The sequence below is a fragment of the Procambarus clarkii genome, chromosome 47, assembly GCF_040958095.1.
Source record: "Procambarus clarkii isolate CNS0578487 chromosome 47, FALCON_Pclarkii_2.0, whole genome shotgun sequence".
NCBI classification, from domain to species: domain Eukaryota; kingdom Metazoa; phylum Arthropoda; class Malacostraca; order Decapoda; family Cambaridae; genus Procambarus; species Procambarus clarkii.
In genome coordinates this window covers 33,787,146-33,807,373 of record NC_091196.1, presented here as the reverse complement: position 1 = coordinate 33,807,373, position 20,228 = coordinate 33,787,146, and the positions used below count along the sequence as shown (strand labels likewise).

General features: G+C 54.4%; 1 protein-coding gene across 2 annotated transcripts in view; it reads right to left on the bottom strand.

Moving 5' to 3' along the window:
• wal (electron transfer flavoprotein subunit alpha wal) overlaps positions 1 to 20,228 on the bottom strand; it is a gene marked incomplete at its 5' end in the record, with an annotated part of 155,562 nt that overhangs the window by 97,574 nt on the left and 37,760 nt on the right. For both annotated transcript variants that reach the window (XM_069302209.1, XM_069302210.1), the window contains 1 exon segment: positions 4,542 to 4,683. In XM_069302209.1, the coding sequence (XP_069158310.1) occupies positions 4,542 to 4,683 (142 nt within the window).

Here is a 20,228-nt window from a genome sequence, read left to right as displayed (position 1 = left end):
ATTAAATAACCTTTTCTTCATAATTCTTCAGTATGTCCTCAATAATCACCAACCTGCCAAGAAAACCACCTTTCATTACATCATGGTGTGAGAAACCTGCAAAACATTCCTTTGCTGGGGTACTGTCCTCCCCTGTGGTGGTAGCCATCTTTGTTGACACACTGCTGTTTTGAAAGATCAACTTTTCTACCCAAGATTTTTCATTCACTAACACTTATTTCTTATCTCTTAGTTTATTTTCAAATTCCTTAATCTGGGAATCATCTGGGTATCTAATAGGGAGGTGAAATCCTGCAAGAGTCAAACAGAGAGAAAGGTCTGGGGGTTTATATCACACCGAACCTGTCCCCAGAGGCCCACATCAAAAGAATATCATCAGCGGCATATACTAGGTTGGCCAACATAAGAACTGCCTTTTGAAACTTGTTTAAGAAATCGTTCAGGACCCTGTATACCACTTATGTAAGACCAATCCTGGAATATGCAGCTCCAGCCTGGAGTCCATACCTAGTTAAACAAGACAAAGCTAGAGAAGATTCAGAGGTATGCCACCAGGCTCGTCCCAGAACTGAGAGGAATGAACTACGAGGAAAGTCTAAAGAAGTTGAACCTCCCGTCCCTGGAAAACAGAAGAGTAAGGGGAGACATGATAACCACCTATAAAATTCTCAGGGGAATTGACAGAGTGGACAAAGACACACTCTTCAGCACAGGTGGAACACGAACACGAGGACACAGGTGGAAACTTAGTACCCAGATCAGCCACAGAGACGTTAGAAAGAATTTTTTCAGTGTCAGAGTAGTTAATAAATGGAACACAGTAGGAAGTGATGTGGTGGAGGCTGACTCCATACACAGTTTCGAATATAGGTATGATAGAGCCCAGTAGGCTCAGGAATCTGTACACCAGTTGATTGACGGTTGAGAGGCAGGACCAAAAAGACAAAGTTCAACCCCCGCAAGCACAACTAGGTGAGAACATCAGCCCAAGTACCTGTGAATATTACACCCAGCTCACATGCCACCATAAGAGCAGTACAGTACAACCTCGATTCAACGTACCCCGATTCAACGAATCTCCGGTTAGTTCGCACACTTTTCAGGCCGGATTTACTCACCCGGTTCGACGAACAATGGTTCGCCGAAGCGGGGATGTTCGGATTTGCTTACGACGTCCAGACAGAGTTCACAGACTGGTGGAAAACTTTCACATTCTTTCACAGATTACAATTATTAATTTCTTCATATGACACGTTCGATCACACAAGTGGACCGCACAAGTGGTCCACATTTGGTTCACAAGCTTATGATGTTGGGACAGAGTTCACAGAGTGGTGGAAAACTTCACCATACCATCACAGATTACAATTAATAATTCCTTCATATGACAAGTTGGATCACACAAGTGGACCACAAATGGTCCACAAGCTTACGATATTGGGACAGAGTTCACAGAGTGGTTGAAAACTGTCTCATTCTATCACAGATTACAATTAATAATTCCTTCATAAGACAAGTTGGATCACACAAGTGGACCACACAACAAGTGAATCATATGAACCAAACACCAGCCAGAGTCATCCACACAAGTGAACGACTGAGTTTCAATGATTTTCGTTCACCGATTGGTCGCACACGTATCTTTGTAAATTCACGTATCTTCAAAGGTTGAAGCGTGAATAGCTAGCTAATGTGTTGAAATCTTCTTATATACATTTTCTGTGATGAAACAAGATGAGTGAGGGTGAACAGATAAGGGAATATTGTAGAGTAAACTTCACTTTACAGTGAGGTTTCACTCACTTTCGTCTGTGTTGTCATAGTTCAGTGACCCATGACTTTGAATGTTTCACATTAATAAATTATTTCTAAAACTGGTGTTTTAATAACTCTTTATTATCCTAATTAAACTAAACTAAATAAAATAAAAAATATACTGTAATATGATAGATATCTGTTAAAGTATTTGAGAAATTATTCACGTTATTGGCGGCACAACTCCAGCACGAGTGGACTGGTCTAATCCCTGTCCACACAACACCATGCTTGTTTTGTACGATTTCGTCGCCACAGTTCGGTGATCTACGGCTTCGAAATAATAAAATTAATAAATCAGTTCCAAAGTATTTTTTATAGCTCTTATTACCATAATAATGTTGCTAAACTAAATATGTAACCCAACAATATATAATTTAATGTAAATCGAATACTTGAGAGAAATTTATGTTACTGGAAATCGAACATAGCACCAGGCGGTGTTTTGTTCGATTTCGTCGCCACAGTTCAGTGACCTACGACTTCGAAATAATAAAATTAATAAATCAGTTCCAAAATAAGTATTTTTTATAGGTCTTATTATCGTAATAATGTTGCTAAACTAAATATATAACCCAAAAATATATAATTTGATTTAAATCGAATATTTAAGAGAAATTTATGTTACTGGATCTGGCTTAAACACCAGCCTACTGAAGCGTGTACATATAGACTTAGTCTGTGTTCGTACAGTATGCACCCAGTGCCCTTAGCTTTGTCTGTGATTGACGTACAGTATTTATCCGCCAGTGGAAAAATAATTGTGGAATTGACCATTTTTTACTTCAGCTCTTTGGTTATAAAACAGAATGTCTCAGGGGCTTACTAATAGTGCCTTATTAATGCCAAAAATGAAGCAATATTTTGCAAGAACTAATAGCAGAAAATCAACCAGCACAAGAACAGCCGTACCCAGCACGAGAACAGCTGTACTCAGTACGAGAACAGCCGTACTCAGCAAGAGAACAGCCGTACCAAGCACGAGAACAGCCGTACCAAGCACGAGAACAGCCGAACCCAGCACGAGAACAGCTGAACCCAGCACGAGAACAGCTGAACCCAGCACGAGAACAGCCGAACCCAGAACGAGAACAGCCGAACCCAGCATGAGAACAGCTGTACCCAGCACGAGAACAGCCGAACCCAGCACGAGAACAGCCGAACCCAGCACGAGAACAGCCGAACCCAGCACGAGAACAGCCGAACCCAGCACGAGAACAGCCGAACCCAGCACGAGAACAGCCGTACCCAGCACAAGAACAGCTGTACCCAGCACGAGAACAGCAGTACCCAGCACAAGCACAGATGTACCCAGCACTGGTACAACAGCCGTACCCAGCACGAGCACAGTTGTACCCAGCACTGGTACAACAGCAGCCAGCACCAGCTCAGATGCAGCTGAACCCACAGCAGCAGTGAGCATCAGCAAAGCTGATGCAAACATCAAAAACATTGTGTGCGGCGTGAACAGTTAGAACAAGTGTTAAATTTAAGTGTGTACACAGTGTTAAAATTAAAGTTGCAGTAATTTTAGTGTACAATAGTTTTCATGAACTGTATTGTAGTACTCAACATACAGCAGAACTACTTTTAATCAACACAGTGCTAACGGCATAATGCCCTGCAGTACGTATTTACTGTAGAGCATTCACAAAGTCACGAAACTTCTAGATGGACATAACTTTAACAATAAGGTAAATTTATGAATTACAGTATTTTTTAGTAGAGAAGTAATATATAGGTACAGTATGCAATATGATAATGCATTTTTATTGTGTACAAGAAAAAAAAAAGACACCGACACAAACGCCTCCTGAAGGTCTCCTCTTGCAACGAATCCAACGCTCTAACGAACTGGGGTTGGTCCCATATAGTACGTTGAATCGAGGTTGTACTGTACTGTACTCAAAGCACAACACAACACAACAGAGAATCTGGAGCTGGAGCCACACGACCATGCCACAATCACATCAGCTGAGAACTGGAGGGTGGATCGCCGGCGCGGTTGGTCTGGGGCTCCCCCCTTCCCCCTTAAAGGGAGGGGGGAAGCTGCGCAGACATGCGGCGTGGCTTGTGTGACGTCATGATTATTAGCTCGTTTTCATTTGGAGAGTTATGTCTACTCATTTGTATATTTTAGTCATTTTAACCAGAATAGGAGTTTGTTTTGAGGCACTTACCTTTCTGGGTGCCTGGCCCAGTCGATAGCAGACATAGAATGCTCCAAATCCCATGTGCATTTCTGTAGGCCATTGCTCCTCATGTCTCTGAGGGGGGGCCAGGTTCTGGCTCATGGTCCCCCATAGGCCTAGAACTCCATACACACTGACTGATGCCAAAGTCTAACAATATACATATCAGCCTGGATAGCTCCGGGGAGCCAAAGGGGCTCCCCCAGAAAAGTTTCTCATTTGGCCAAATTCAATAATACAAAATGTCAACTTTTTGGTGGTCCATAACTACATATGGGGCCCATTGAGTCAGGGAGTAAAAGAACTCCCTAAACCCTCTACAGGTATGCTCTAGTTATACTGTATTGGCCCTTTCAACCAAATAGTTACAAAAACAACTATTAATATGAATACTATTAATAAAAAATGTTTGTAATAAACAAAAACAAAACTGTTATAGAGATAAGTGTTTATATATAAGACAGCCCATCATTTTAAAAGGATGGGCTGTCTTGTATAAACAAAATTATTACACTAGTATAATATGAAACTTACCAACAATATGTGTAAACTTGAACTGGTTGTGTACAGCAAGGACAACAGGAGTAAGACACTCAGGCATAAAGCCTATCAGTGCTTCTGAATCGGCCACAAGTATTTTATTTACACCTGCGGCTTTGGACAATTCAGCTGCCACCTGTAATTGTTAAAACATTACTCATATAAAATATGAATAAAAATTAAATATTGTACAAGATACAAGCCACAGACATTACCCCACAGATCCAAGGCACTCACCCGAGGCACATCCTGGTGACCCACAAATCTCACCCAGAGACTCGGGTATACACCCATCTTGAGCCAACCCATCCTGTCACATAATACAGCACACTCTGATGCCAATATCCCCCCAACAGGCCATATACAATGGTATTATAAATCACAGGGGTTCACAAACATTCATGTTTTCTATGCATGGTTGAAAGGTTAGGCTAGGTTCGAGCGCTTTAGTACACTATTTTTCTGTCCATTGTGGAAACTCTAGAGGATGGTAAGCACTCGCTGGTGATGCAAAGAACTCACACATTGAGATCCGTAGCTACCACTGACAAACTGAAATGCTTACCCAGGAGTCATGACACATACCTGATATCTTAAAGCAAAGACTAGTACTATTGAATACCTGCCCAAGAATCCAGTGCACTCACCCAAAGATCTGTGGCAATTCCCAGGAATCCAAGTACTTTACCCAGAGACCCTAAACAACTTAATCAGGGATCTGGAGACCTGCTATGAGACCTGATATGGATATGTACAACTTTCTGGGATCAGTCAATGTGTATGGAGTTCTTGTCTATTGGGGACCACGGCCAGAACCAGGCCCCCTCAGAGAGGCACGAGGAGCAATGGCCTATAGAAACCCCCATGTGGTTGGGAGCATTCTATGTCTGCCATCGACTACGACTTTCTGGCACCCAGAAAAGTAGGCGCCCCAAAACAATCCCCTATTCTGGTGAAAAATTGATACCAAAAGCCAGACGAGTGGACAGAACTCCCCAAACGTCTATTAGCAAACAAGCATGACGTCATCACGTCGTCACGCCCCTGTCTGCGCAACCCCCTCATTCTGGGGAGGGGTAAGGGGGAACCCGCAAACGCCTGCGCCAGCGATCCACCCACCAGTTTTTTGCCGACTCGATACTGGCAAGTCGTGTGCCTCTGGCTCCTGCTTTGGTTCCAGTTTCTGTGCCTTGTGGCTCAGTCTGTCTCTACAGGTGGTGGGCGAGCCAGAAATAATATTCAACAGTATTCGGGCTGCATGCACCTAGGGTTTCCTTCCCTAGGTGCCCAGTAAGTACTGACCTTGGGGCTTGGGGGCCACCTTCCACAAGTCACTTTGGGGTCTACCTCTGCTGTGTCTTTTACTGCTCGGTACTTGGCCACCCTTGGAGTCAGCTGGGGTCTTGTTGCCCTTGTTTGCCTCTGGGTAGGAGGTAGTTTTTGTCATTGGTAGGGGTGCAGGGTACTGCACAGCTAGTTATCACCTATTTTAACGGCCGGCTCTGTTCCGCTTGGGTACGTTGTCCCCTTGCGTTTTTTATTTTTCTGTCGGACAGATAAGAGAATACTGTACTGTAAACCTCACTTTACAGTGAGGTTTCACTCACTTTCATCTGTGTGTCGTCACAGTTCAGTGACCCATGACTTTTTGACAGTTTCATATTAATAAATAATTTCTAAAACCAGTGTTTAAATAGCTTTTTTATTATCCTAATTAACCCTTAAACTGCGCAACGCGCCTGCAGGCTCACGTCTGGTTTGCGCAACGCGCCTCCGGGTATTTGTATTTTTCACGTTCCATTCAAAACTCCCGCGGCTACATGGGGTTCACATCAGCTTCCTCAGGGCTCTTGTAAACAGACGCCATCTTTAAAAAAAATCGTGGTCCACATTCCCGGGTGTGGGAGCCTCAGTAGTGTGTGAGCAACCAAGGCTGGCGCTCGCAGCATGAGCGCACAGCACTGCTGTTCAGCATGTGACCACAGCATCCCCTAATAATGTCAAAATATATATATAACATGTATTATTTAGCTATGATAGTGTTATATTAGAGCCTGAGTGTGATAATGACTGGGTACAATGTTCAAATATCAGTGATTCAATGCTGTTCACGATGTTCACAGCGCTAGCCACAGCACCACAGCATTATTTCATTCATCTAGGAATCTTCAAATGATTTCTTAGGTTCCTTTTCAAAATAAACGTGTGGTCAATTATTCATTTACAGGAATTAGTGACCAGGATTGTGATAATAGCAGGATTGTGGTTATAATTAGCGTTGTGTGTAGTATTGTGGAAGGAGGAATTTTGATGAAGGAGGGAGGGCCAGAATTGAGGTAGCCTCATTGTGTGTGTGTGGCTGCCACTCTTGTTTTGCTCACCATACTAGCTTAGTGGTTCGCTATGGGCAACACATATGTACATGGGTATATATAGTGTGTGTATATAGTGTAAGAACAGCAACAGGAGAATGTTGAGAGGAGCTATTTTGGTGAGGGAGGTGACGTAATCGTAGCGTCGTCTGCTGTGTGATTTTTCATGCAGTGTATTGTGGCCACTGTACTGTTTGGACACAATACCGGCTTACTTGCATAGTTCTGGTAAATAAAACATGTAGATAGGTATATAGAACATGTGTAATAAGAACTATAGCAATATGGTGGGAGGAGCAATGTTGGCGAGTAAGATGTTGGAGTGAGGGAGACTGGCTGGGTGTGGCTGCTCTCACTCGAGGTGTTCTGAATGTGTTCATGGCCAAATGCTCCTATTGGCCCATACGAGGCAGCTGCTATTGGCCCATACGAGGCAGCTGCTATTGGCTGCTATTAGAACAATTAATCATAGCCAAAAACAAATAAAATAACTACTAGTAATTATGTAATAACAAATAAATAAGTTTCCTAAAAGCATTGTGCACAGGCTGAAGTTTCCTTAAAAAATATTGTGAATTTTTTTCCTCCTGGCGGCCTACGTAACGCTATGGCTGCCCCAAGTGGACCTGTCCAACACTGGTCAACCCATGTGCGTCCGTCCCTCGTGTTATACACAGTGCTGCGCCATTAGGGAAATATTTTTTTAAATAACTTTTTTATTTTCATAGTAACTTTGAACATTTTTGGCCAAGACTATGTTTGGTAGCAGCATCAATCGTTCTGGAGGTGTTAAGAGGAAGAAAGTTGTCCTAACAATTAAAGACAAGTCACAGTTATACGCCTCAACCAGTGCGGCCTCACAGTGTTGCGCCATTAGTGAAATATTTTTTTAAATAACTTTCTTAATTTTCATAGTAATTTTGAACATTTTTGACCAAGAATATGTCTGGTAGCAGCATCAATCGTTCTGGAAGTGTTAAGAGGAAGAAGATTGTCCTAGCAATTAAAGACAAGTTACGTGTTGTTCAAACAGTGAGGCGTCACAGGCAGCCAAGCGCCTTCAACTAGTGAGGCATTATAGGCAAGCCAAGCGCTTTCAACAAGTGAGGCGCCACAGGCAAGCCAAGCGCTTTCAACAAGTGAGGCGCCACAGGCAAGCCAAGCGCTTTCAACAAGTGAGGCGCCACAGGCAAGCCAAGCGCTTTCAACAAGTGACGCGCCACAGGCAAGCCAAGCGCTTTCAACAAGTGAGGCGCAAGCAAGCGCCTTTAACAAGTGAGGCGTCACAGGCAAGCCAAGCGCCTTCAACAAGTGAGGGCATGCAAGCGCTTCAACAAGTGAAGTGCAAGCAAGCACCTTCAACAAGTGAGGCCTCACAGGCAACCCAAATGCCCTCAACCAGTGAGGCTTCAGCAGCTGGCAGTCAAAACTAACTTAGCTTAATGAACTGTACAGTAATTTTAAGTGTTAATTTTAGTGTTGTGTTAGTATAGGTTACGTAAATTGTTAAGAATTTTTAACTTCAAGATGTGTGGCATCAATCAAGAAGACGAACACCAACAAGGTAAGTTGAGGTTTCTAGTTGAATATTTAATAATTGTATGTGGCAAGGCAATTCAAATTATGTTGTTTGTAGTATAAAAATAGTTGGAAATGGTCACTTTTGGACTCGTAGGTGAAAAAGTACCATTATCCGAAAAATGTGATAATCCGGCTGGGGGTCCTTCCCATATAGTCCGGATGATCGAGTGGAGACAGTATATAGTGTGTGACAGTGTATAGTGTGTAAATAGATTGTATATATACACAAATTAGCATGATACATAGTAAATATGTGCTGCATTTGTGTACACAAGTTTCATGCACGTAACACAGTGTCTACGGACAGTACGGATGTTGGACTGCGATATTATAGTGTACGTGTTCATTATACATTGGATTGGCACATAAAAACAATGAAAATGTATGTGGAAAGGTGCGCAAAAAATGAACGAAAATATATTTGCGACAACTCGCGCACCCCGCCCCGAGCGCCCCACCACCCCCGAGAGCTTATGGCACGGGCGCACGGGGAATGATGACGTCACGCCCCAACTTCCGGACCCCATAGCAGCCAAAGTAAGTACAATTTCGACTTTTTTTTTTCATACCCATACTGAGGGAAAGGTTTTTGACACTTTAAAAAGAAAAAAGAATTTTTTCCAGAGAATTTATTTCCTGCACACTGCAGGGGTGTCACATTTGGAGGCAACGCAGTTAAGGGGTTAAACTAAACTAAATAAAACCGAAAATATACTGTAATATGATAGACATCTGCTCTTTGAGAAATTACTGTATGTTATTGGAACAACTCTAGCGTGAGTGGACAGGTCTAATCCCTGTACACACACCATGCTTGTTTCATCCCTCCCTCCCTCCCTCCCTCCCTCCCTCTCTCCATCCCTCCCTCCCTCCCTCTCTCCATCCCTCCCTCCCTCTCTCCATCCCTCCCTCCCTCGCTCTCTCCATCCCCCCTCCCTCCCTCTCTCCATCCCCCCTCCCTCCCTCTCTCCATCCTTCCCTCCCTCTTTCCAGCCCTCCCTCGCTCGCTCGCTCTCCAGCCCTCCCTCGCTCTCTCTCCCTCCCTCCCTCCCTCTCTCTCTCCCTCCCTCCCTCCCTCTCTCTCTCCAGCCCTCCCTCCCTCCCTCTCTCCAGCCCTCCCTCCCTCCCTCTCTCCAGCCCTCCCTCCCTCCCTCTCTCCAGCCCTCCCTCCCTCCCTCTCTCCAGCCCTCCCTCCCTCCCTCTCTCCAGCCCTCCCTCCCTCTTTCCAGCCCTCCCTCCCTCTCTCTCTCCAGCCCTCCCTCCCTCCCTCTCTCCAGCCGTCCCTCCCTCCCTCTCTCCAGCCCTCCCTCCCTCCCTCTCTCCAGCCCGCCCTCCCTCCCTCTCTCCAGCCCGCCCTCCCTCCCTCTCTCCAGCCCGCCCTCCCTCCCTCTCTCCAGCCCGCCCTCCCTCCCTCCCTCCCTCTCTCCAGCCCTTCCTCCCTCCCTCCCTCTCTCCAGCCCTCCCTCCCTCCCTCTCTAAAGCCCGCCCTCCCTCCCTCCCTCCCTCCCTCGCTCGGTCTCTCTCCAGCCCTCCCTCGCTCTCTCTCCATCCCCCCCTCTCTCTCTCCAGCCCTCCCTCCCTCTCTCCATCCCTCCCTCCCTCTCTCCAGCCCTCCCTCCCTCTCTCCAGCCCTCCCTCCCTCTCTCCAGCCCTCCCTCCCTCCCTCCCTCTCTCTCTCCAGCCCTCCCTCCCTCCCTCCCTCTCTCCAGCCCTCCCTCCCTCCCTCTCTCCAGCCCTCCCTCCCTCTCTCTCTCCAGCCCCCCCTCCCTCTCTCTCTCCAGCCCTCCCTCCCTCCCTCTCTCCAGCCCTCCCTCCCTCCCTCTCTCCAGCCCTCCCTCCCTCCCTCTCTCCAGCCCTCCCTCCCTCCCTCTCTCCAGCCCTCCCTCCCTCCCTCTCTCCAGCCCTCCCTCCCTCCCTCTCTCCAGCCCTCCCTCCCTCCCTCTCTCCAGCCCTCCCTCCCTCCCTCTCTCCAGCCCTCCCTCCCTCCCTCTCTCCAGCCCTCCCTCCCTCCCTCTCTCCAGCCCTCCCTTCCTCCTTCTCTCCAGCCCTCCCTCGCTCTCTCCAGCCCTCCCTCGCTCTCTCCAGCCCTCCCTCGCTCTCTCCAGCCCTCCCTCGCTCTCTCCAGCCCTCCCTCCCTCCCTCCCTTCCTCTCTCTCTCCCTCCCTCCCTCTCTCCATCCCTCCCTCCCTCCCTCCCTCCCTATCTCCATCCTTCCCTCCCTATCTCCACCCCCCTCCCTCTCTCCCTCCAGCCCTCCCTTCCTCCCTCTCTCCAGCCCTCCCTCCCTCCCTCTCTCCAGCCCTCCCTCCCTCCCTCTCTCCAGCCCTCCCTCCCTCCCTCTCTCCAGCCCTCCCTCCCTCCCTCCCTCTCTCCAGCCCTCCCTCCCTCCCTCCCTCTCTCCAGCCCTCCCTCCCTCCCTCCCTCTCTCCAGCCCTCCCTCCCTCCCTCCCTCTCTCCAGCCCTCCCTCCCTCCCTCCGTCTCTCCAGCCCTCCCTCCCTCCCTCCGTCTCTCCAGCCCTCCCTCCCTCCCTCCGTCTCTCCAGCCCTCCCTCCCTCCCTCCGTCTCTCCAGCCCTCCCTCCCTCCCTCCGTCTCTCCAGCCCTCCCTCCGTCTCTCCAGCCCTCCCTCCCTCCCTCCCTCCCTCTCTCCAGCCCTCCCTCCCTCCCTCCCTCTCTCCAGCCCTCCCTCCCTCTCTCCAGCCCTCCCTCCCTCCCTCCCTCTCTCCAGCCCTCCCTCCCTCTCTCCAGCCCTCCCTCCCTCTCTCCAGCCCTCCCTCCCTCCCTCCCTCTCTCCAGCCCTCCCTCCCTCCCTCCCTCTCTCCAGCCCTCCCTCCCTCCCTCCCTCTCTCCAGCCCTCCCTCCCTCCCTCCCTCTCTCCAGCCCTCCCTCCCTCCAGCCCTCCCTCCCTCCAGCCCGCCTTCCCTCCCTCTCTCTCCAGCCCTCCCTCCCTCCCTCTCTCCAGCCCTCCCTCCCTCCCTCTCTCCAGCCCTCCCTCCCTCCCTCTCTCCAGCCCTCCCTCCCTCCCTCTCTCCAGCCCTCCCTCCCTCCCTCTCTCCAGCCCTCCCTCCCTCCCTCTCTCCAGCCCTCCCTCCCTCCCTCTCTCCAGCCCTCCCTCCCTCCCTCTCTCCAGCCCTCCCTCCCTCCCTCTCTCCAGCCCCCCCTCCCTCCCTCTCTCCAGCCCCCCCTCCCTCTCTCTCTCCAGCCCCCCCTCCCTCTCTCTCTCCAGCCCTCCCTCCCTCCCTCTCTCCAGCCCTCCCTCCCTCCCTCTCTCCAGCCCTCCCTCCCTCCCTCTCTCCAGCCCTCCCTCCCTCCCTCTCTCCAGCCCTCCCTCCCTCCCTCTCTCCAGCCCTCCCTCCCTCCCTCTCTCCAGCCCTCCCTCCCTCCCTCTCTCCAGCCCTCCCTCCCTCCCTCTCTCCAGCCCTCCCTCCCTCCCTCTCTCCAGCCCTCCCTCCCTCCCTCTCTCCAGCCCTCCCTCCCTCCCTCTCTCCCTCTCTCCAGCCCTCCCTTCCTCCCTCCCTCTCTCCCTTCCTCCCTCCCTCCCTCTCTCCAGCCCTCCCTCTCTCCCTCTCTCCAGCCCTCCCTCCCTCCCTCTCTCCAGCCCTCCCTCCCTCCCTCTCTCCAGCCCTCCCTTCCTCCTTCTCTCCAGCCCTCCCTCGCTCTCTCCAGCCCTCCTTCGCTCTCTCCAGCCCTCCCTCGCTCTCTCCAGCCCTCCCTCGCTCTCTCCAGCCCTCCCTCGCTCTCTCCAGCCCTCCCTCGCTCTCTCCAGCCCTCCCTCGCTCTCTCCAGCCCTCCCTCGCTCTCTCCAGCCCTCCCTCGCTCTCTCCAGCCCTCCCTCCCTCCCTCCCTTCCTCTCTCTCTCCCTCCCTCCCTCTCTCCATCCCTCCCTCCCTCCCTCCCTCCCTATCTCCATCCCTCCCTCCCTATCTCCATCCCCCTCCCTCTCTCCCTCCAGCCCTTCCTTCCTCCCTCCCTCTCTCTCTCCAGCCCTCCCTCCCTCTCTCTCCAGCCCTCCCTCTCTCCAGCCCTCCCTCCCTCCCTCTCTCCAGCCCTCCCTCTCTCCAGCCCTCCCTCCCTCCCTCTCTCCAGCCCTCCCTCCCTCCCTCTCTCCAGCCCTCCCTCCCTCCCTCTCTCCAGCCCTCCCTCCCTCCCTCTCTCCAGCCCTCCCTCCCTCCCTCTCTCCAGCCCTCCCTCCCTCCCTCTCTCCAGCCCTCCCTCCCTCCCTCTCTCCAGCCCTCCCTCCCTCCCTCTCTCCAGCCCTCCCTCCCTCCCTCTCTCCAGCCCTCCCTCCCTCCCTCCCTCTCTCCAGCCCTCCCTCCCTCCCTCCCTCTCTCCAGCCCTCCCTCCCTCCTCCTCTCCAGCCCTCCCTCGCTCTCTCCAGCCCTCCCTCGCTCTCTCCAGCCCTCCCTCGCTCTCTCCAGCCCTCCCTCGCTCTCTCCAGCCCTCCCTCGCTCTCTCCAGCCCTCCCTCGCTCTCTCCAGCCCTCCCTCGCTCTCTCCAGCCCTCCCTCGCTCTCTCCAGCCCTCCCTCGCTCTCTCCAGCCCTCCCTCGCTCTCTCCAGCCCTCCCTCGCTCTCTCCAGCCCTCCCTCGCTCTCTCCAGCCCTCCCTCGCTCTCTCCAGCCCTCCCTCCCTCCCTCCCTTCCTCTCTCTCTCCCTCCCTCCCTCTCTTCATCCCTCCCTCCCTCCCTTCCTATCTCCATCCATCCCCCCTCCCTCTCTCCCTCCCTCCCTCTCCAGCCCTCCCTTCCTCCCTCCCTCCCTCTCTCCAGCCCTCCCTCCCTCCCTCTCTCCAGCCCTCCCTCCCTCCCTCTCTCCAGCCCTCCCTCCCTCTCTCCAGCCCTCCCTCCCTCTCTCCAGCCCTCCCTCCCTCCCTCGCTCGCTCGCTCTCTCTCCAGCCCTCCCTCGCTCTCTCTCCATCCCTCCCTCGCTCTCTCTCCCTCCATCCCTCTCCATCCCCCCCTCTCTCTCTCCAGCCCTCCCTCCCTCTCCATCCCCCCCCTCTCTCTCTCTCCAGCCCTCCCTCCCTCTCTCCAGCCCTCCCTCCCTCTCTCCAGCCCTCCCTCCCTCTCTCCAGCCCTCCCTCCCTCTCTCTCCAGCCCTCCCTCCCTCCCTCCCTCTCTCCAGCCCTCTCTCCCTCTCTCCAGCCCTCCCTCCCTCTCTCCAGCCCTCCCTCCCTCTCTCCAGCCCTCCCTCCCTCCCTCTCTCCAGCCCTCCCTCCCTCTCTCCAGACCTCCCTCCCTCCCTCTCTCTCTCTCTCCAGCCCTCCCTCCCTCTCTCCAGCCCTCCCTTCCTCCCTCCCTCCCTCTCTCCAGCCCTCCCTCCCTCCCTCTCTCCAGCCCTCCCTCCCTCCCTCTCTCCAGATCCCTCCCTCCCTCTCTCCAGCCCTCCCTCCCTCCCTCCCTTCCTCTTTCCAGCCCTCCCTCCCTCCGTCTCTCCAGCCCTTCCTCCCTCCCTCCCTCTCTCCAGCCCTCCCTCCCTCCCTCTCTCCAGCCCTCCCTCCCTCCCTCTCTCCAGCCCGCCCTCCCTCCCTCCCTCTCTCCAACCCTCCCTCTCTCTCTCCCTCCCTCCCTCCCTCCCTCGCTCGCTCTCTCTCTCTCTCTCCAGCCCTCCCTCGCTCTCCTCCCCATCCCCCCCTCTCTCTCTCCAGCCCTCCCTCCCTCCCTTCCTATCTCCATCCATCCCCCCTCCCTCTCTCCCTCCCTCCCTCTCCAGCCCTCCCTTCCTCCCTCCCTCCCTCTCTCCAGCCCTCCCTCCCTCCCTCTCTCCAGCCCTCCCTCCCTCCCTCTCTCCAGCCCTCCCTCCCTCCCTCCCTCTCTCCAGCCCTCCCTCCCTCTCTCCAGCCCTCCCTCCCTCCCTCGCTCGCTCTCTCTCCAGCCCTCCCTCGCTCTCTCTCCATCCCTCCCTCGCTCTCTCTCTCTCTCCATCCCTCCCTCGCTCTCTCTCCCTCCATCCCTCTCCATCCCCCCCTCTCTCTCTCCAGCCCTCCCTCCCTCTCCATCCCCCCCCCCTCTCTCTCTCTCCAGCCCTCCCTCCCTCTCTCCAGCCCTCCCTCCCTCTCTCCAGCCCTCCCTCCCTCTCTCTCCAGCCCTCCCTCCCTCTCTCTCCAGCCCTCCCTCCCTCCCTCCCTCTCTCCAGCCCTCTCTCCCTCTCTCCAGCCCTCCCTCCCTCTCTCCAGCCCTCCCTCCCTCTCTCCAGCCCTCCCTCCCTCCCTCTCTCCAGCCCTCCCTCCCTCTCTCCAGACCTCCCTCCCTCCCTCTCTCTCTCTCTCCAGCCCTCCCTTCCTCTCTCCAGCCCTCCCTTCCTCCCTCCCTCCCTCTCTCCAGCCCTCCCTCCCTCCCTCTCTCCAGCCCTCCCTCCCTCCCTCTCTCCAGATCCCTCCCTCCCTCTCTCCAGCCCTCCCTCCCTCCCTCCCTTCCTCTTTCCAGCCCTCCCTCCCTTCCTCTTTCCAGCCCTCCCTCCCTCCCTCCGTCTCTCCAGCCTTTCCTCCCTCCCTCCCTCTCTCCAGCCCTCCCTCCCTCCCTCTCTCCAGCCCTCCCTCCCTCCCTCTCTCCAGCCCGCCCTCCCTCCCTCCCTCTCTCCAACCCTCCTCTCTCTCTCTCTCTCTCCCTCCCTCCCTCCCTCCCTCGCTCGCTCTCTCTCTCTCTCTCTCCAGCCCTCCCTCGCTCTCTCCCCATCCCCCCCTCTCTCTCTCCAGCCCTCCCTCCCTCCCTCCCTCTCTCCAACCCTCCCTCCCTCTCTCCAGCCCTCCCTTCCTCCCTCTCTCCAGCCCTCCCTCCCTCCCTCTCTCCAGCCCTCCCTCCCTCCCTCTCTCCAGCCCTCCCTCTCTCCAGCCCTCCCTCCCTCCCTCCAGGCCTCCCTCCCTCCCTCTCTCCAGCCCTCCCTCCCTCTCTCCAGCCCTCCCTCCCTACCTCCCTCTCTCCAGCCCTCCCTCCCTACCTCCCTCTCTCCAGCCCTCCCTCCCTACCTCCCTCTCTCCAGCCCTCCCTCCCTCCCTCTCTCCAGCCTTCCCTCCCTCCCTCCCTCTCTCCAGCCCTCCCTCCCTCTCTCCAGCCCTCCCTCCCTCCCTCGCTCGCTCTCTCCAGCCCTCGCTCGCTCTCTCTCCAGCCCTCCCTCCCTCCCTCCCTCTCCATCCCCCCCTCTCTCTCCAGCCCTCCCTCCCTCTCTCCAGCCCTCCCTCCTTCCCTCTCCAGCCCTCCCTCCCTCCCTCCCTCTCTCCAGCCCTCCCTCCCTCCCTCCCTCTCTCTCTCCAGCCCTCCCTCTCTCCAGCCCTCCCTCCCTCTCTCCAGCCCTCCCTCCCTCCCTCTCTCCAGATCCCTCCCTCCCTCTCTCCAGCCCTCCCTCCCTTCCTCTTTCCAGCCCTCCCTCCCTCCCTCCCTCCCTCTCTCCAGCCCTCCCTCCCTCCCTCTCTCCATCCCTCTCTCCCTCCCTCTCTCCATCCCTCCCTCCCTCTCTCCATCCCTCCCTCCCTCTCTCCAGCCCTCCATCCTTCCCTCCCTCTTTCCAGCCCTCCCTCCCTCTCTCCAGCCCTCCCTCCCTCCCTCTCTCCAGCCCTCCCTCCCTCCCTCTCTCCAGCCCTCCCTCCCTCTCTTCCTCTCTCCAGCCCTCCCTCCCTCCCTCCCTCTCTCCATCCCTCCCTCCCTCCCTCGCTCTCCATCCCTCTCTCTCCAGCCCTCCCTCCCTCTCTCCAGCCCTCCCTCCCTCCCTCTCTCCAGCCCTCCCTCCCTCCCTCCCTCTCTCCAGCCCTCTCTCCCTCCCTCTCTCCATCCCTCCCTCCCTCCATCCCTCTCTCTCCAGCCCTCCCTCCCTCTCTCCAGCCCTCCCTCCCTCTCTCCAGCCCTCCCTCCCTCCCTCTCTCCAGCCCTCCCTCCCTCCCTCCCTCTCTCCAGCCCTCCCTCCCTCCCTCTCTCCAGCCCTCCCTCCCTCCCTCTCTCCAGCCCTCCCTCCCTCCCTCGCTCGCTCTCTCTCCAGCCCTCCCTCGCTCTCTCTCTCTCCAGCCCTCCCTCGCTCTCTCTCCAGCCCCCCCTCTCTCTTTCCAGCCCTCCCTCCCTCCCTCTCTCCATCCCTCCCTCCTCCTCTCCAGCCCTCCCTCTCTCCCTCCCTCCCTCTCTCCAGCCCTCCCTCTCTCCCTCCCTCCCTCCCTCTCTCCAGCCCTCCCTCTCTCCCTCCCTCCCTCCCTCTCTCCAGCCCTCCCTCTCTCCCTCCCTCCCTCCCTCTCTCCAGCCCTCCCTTCGTCCCTCCCTCCCTCTCTCCAGCCCTCCCTTCGTCCCTCCCTCCCTCTCTCCAGCCCTCCCTTCGTCCCTCCCTCCCTCTCTCCAGCCCTCCCTTCGTCCCTCCCTCCCTCTCTCCAGCCCTCCCTTCGTCCCTCCCTCCCTCTCTCCAGCCCTCCCTCTGTCCCTCCCTCCCTCTCTCCAGCCCTCCCTCCCTCCCTCCCTCTCTCCAGCCCTCCCTCCCTCCCTCCCTCTCTCCAGCCCTCCCTCCCTCCCTCTCTCTCTCTCCAGCCCTCCCTCCCTCCCTCTCTCTCTCTCCAGCCCTCCCTCCCTCCCTCTCTCCAGCCCTCCCTCTCTCCAGCCCTACCTCTCTCCCGCCCTCCCTCTCTCCAGCCCTCCCTCCCTCTCTCCAGCCCTCCCTCCCTCCCTCTCTCCAGCCCTCCCTCCCTCCCTCTCTCCAGCCCTCCCTCCCTCCCTCTCTCCAGCCCTCCCTCCCTCCAGCCCGCCCTCCCTCCCTCTCTCCAGCCCTCCCTCCCTCTCTCCAGCCCTCCCTCCCTCCCTCCCTCTCTCCAGCCCTCCCTCCCTCCCCCTCTCCAGCCCTCCCTCCCTCCCTCTCTCCAGCCCTCCCTCCCTCCCTCTCTCCAGCCCTCCCTCCCTCCCTCCCTCTCTCCAGCCCTCCCTCCCTCCCTCTCTCCAGCCCTCCCTCCCTCCCTCTCTCCAGCCCTCCCTCCCTCCCTTCCTCTTTTCAGCCCTCCCTCCCTCCCTCTCTCCAGCCCTCCCTCCCTCCCTTCCTCTTTTCAGCCCTCCCTCTCTCTCTCCCTCCCTCCCTCCCTCCCTATCTCCATCCCTCCCTCCCTCCCTCTCTCCATCCCTCCCTCCCTCCCTCTCTCCATCCCTCCCTCCCTATCTCCATCCTCCCTCCCTCTCTCCATCCCTCCCTCCCTCCCTCCCTCTCTCCAGCTCTCCATCCTTCCCTCCCTCTTTCCAGTCCTCCCTCCCTCTCTCCAGCCCTCCCTCCCTCCCTCTCTCCATCCCTCCCTCCCTCCCTCTCTCCATCCCTCTCTCTCCAGCCCTCCCTCCCTCTCTCCAGCCCTCCCTCCCTCCCTCTCTCCAGCCCTCTCTCCAGCCCTCCCTCCCTCCCTCCCTCTCTCCAGCCATCTCTCCCTCCCTCTCTCCAGCCATCTCTCCCTCCCTCTCTCCAGCCCTCCCTCCCTCCCTCTCTCCAGCCCTCCCTCCCTCTCTCTCTCCAGCCCTCCCTCCCTCCCTCTCTCCAGCCCTCCCTCCCTCCCTCTCTCCAGCCCTCCCTCCAGCCCTCCCTCGCTCTCTCTCCATCCCCCCCTCTCTCTTTCCAGCCCTCCCTCCCTCTCTCCATCCCTCCCTCCCTCCCTCTCTCCAGCCCTCCCTCTCTCCCTCTCTCCAGCCCTCCCTCCCTCCCTCTCTCCAGCCCTCCCTCCCTCCCTCTCTCCAGCCCTCCCTTCCTCCCTCCCTCTCTCCAGCCTCCCTTCCTCCTTCTCTCCAGCCCTCCCTCGCTCTCTCCAGCCCTCCCTCGCTCTCTCCAGCCCTCCCTCGCTCTCTCCAGCCCTCCCTCGCTCTCTCCAGTCCTCCCTCGCTCTCTCCAGCCCTCCCTCGCTCTCTCCAGCCCTCCCTCGCTCTCTCCAGCCCTCCCTCGCTCTCTCCAGCCCTCCCTCGCTCTCTCCAGCCCTCCCTCGCTCTCTCCAGCCCTCCCTCGCTCTCTCCAGCCCTCCCTCGCTCTCTCCAGCCCTCTCTCCATCCCTCCCTCCCTCGCTCTCTCTCCATCCCCCCCTGCCTCCCTCTCTCCATTTTCCCCCCCTCTCTCTCCATCCTTCCCTCTCTCCATCCATCCATCTCTCCCTCCCTCTCTCCATCCATCCCCTTTCTCCCTCCATCCATCCATCCAGAATTGAAGAAACAAATCAAGTTAAAAAAAAAGTTAACTGGGTCAGAGTTAGGGTTATCACCGAGTCGGTCCCTTCACCACCACCGACACCCCCCCCCACCCCTACAATCCATACACACACACACCCTCAAATCATCCATCCTTCCATCCCTCCCTCCATCCTTCCATCAATCCATCTCCATCCTCTCCTTCCCTGCCTCTCCCTCCCAAGCTCTGCCTGCCTGCCTGCCTCCCTCCCTCCCTGCCTGCCTCCCTGCCTGCCTGCCTCCCTGCCTGCCTGCCTGCCTCCCTGCCTGCCTGCTTGCCTCCCTGCTTGCCTGCCTGCCTGCCTCCTTCCCTCCCTGCCTGCCTCCCTCCCTCCCTGCCTGCCTGCCTGGCCATCCACCCACCAGTCAGCCATCACTGACACAATGAGTGCATTTGGAGCCAACATGGTGCACAGCTGTTCCTTGATTGTGCCGATATGTCCAACAAAGTCATGGAATGAACACTCCAACCTCTTGACAAATCAAAATATAGTGTTAAAATTAAAGTTGTAGTAATTTTAGTGTACAATAGTTTTCATAAACTTTATTGTAGTACTCAACATACAACAGAACTACTCAACACAGTGTTAACGGCATAATACAGTACAGTATGTATTTACTGTACAGCATTCACAACTCCATGAGACTTCAAGATGGACTTAACTCCAACAGTAAGGTAAATAACAAATGTAACATTATTTGTTAGTAGAGTAATAATATATAGGTACAGTATATAATATGGTAATGCATTTTTATTGTCTACAAGAAAAATAAAGACACTGATGCAAACGCCTCCTGAAGGTCACCTCTTGCAACGAATCCAACGCTCCAACGAACTGGGGTCGGTCCCATATAGTACGTTGAATCGAGGTTGTACTGTATGTATATATGTATGTATTATATATATATATATATATATATATATATATATATATATATATATATATATATATGTCGTACCTAGTAGCCAGAAGGCACTTCTCGGCCTACTATGCAAGGCCCAATTTGCCTAATAAGCCAAGTTTTCATGAATTGTTTTTCGACTACCTAACCTAACCTAACTTTTTCGGCTACCTACCCTAACCTAACCTATAGAGATAGGTTAGGTTAGGTTAGGTAGGGTTGGTTAGGTTCGGTCATATATCTTCGTTAATTTTAACCCCAATAAAAAAAAATTGACCTCGTACATAATGAAATGGGTAGCTTTATCATTTCATAAGAAAAAAATAGAGAAAATATATTAATTCATGAAAACTTGGCTTATTAGGCAAATTGGGCCTTGCATAGTAGGCTGAGAAGTGCATTCTGGCTACTAGGTACGACATATATATATATATATATATATATATATATATATATATATATATATATATATACATATATATATATATATATATATACATATATATATATATATATATATATATATATATATATATATATATATATATATCTATATATATATATATCTATATACAGTGTGTCCTCACTTGAACGAACTATATGGGGCGAAGACGATTCGTTCCAGTGCGGAATTCGTTCCATACGTCCGGCCCCAACAACCTTCTTATTTTTTTTTT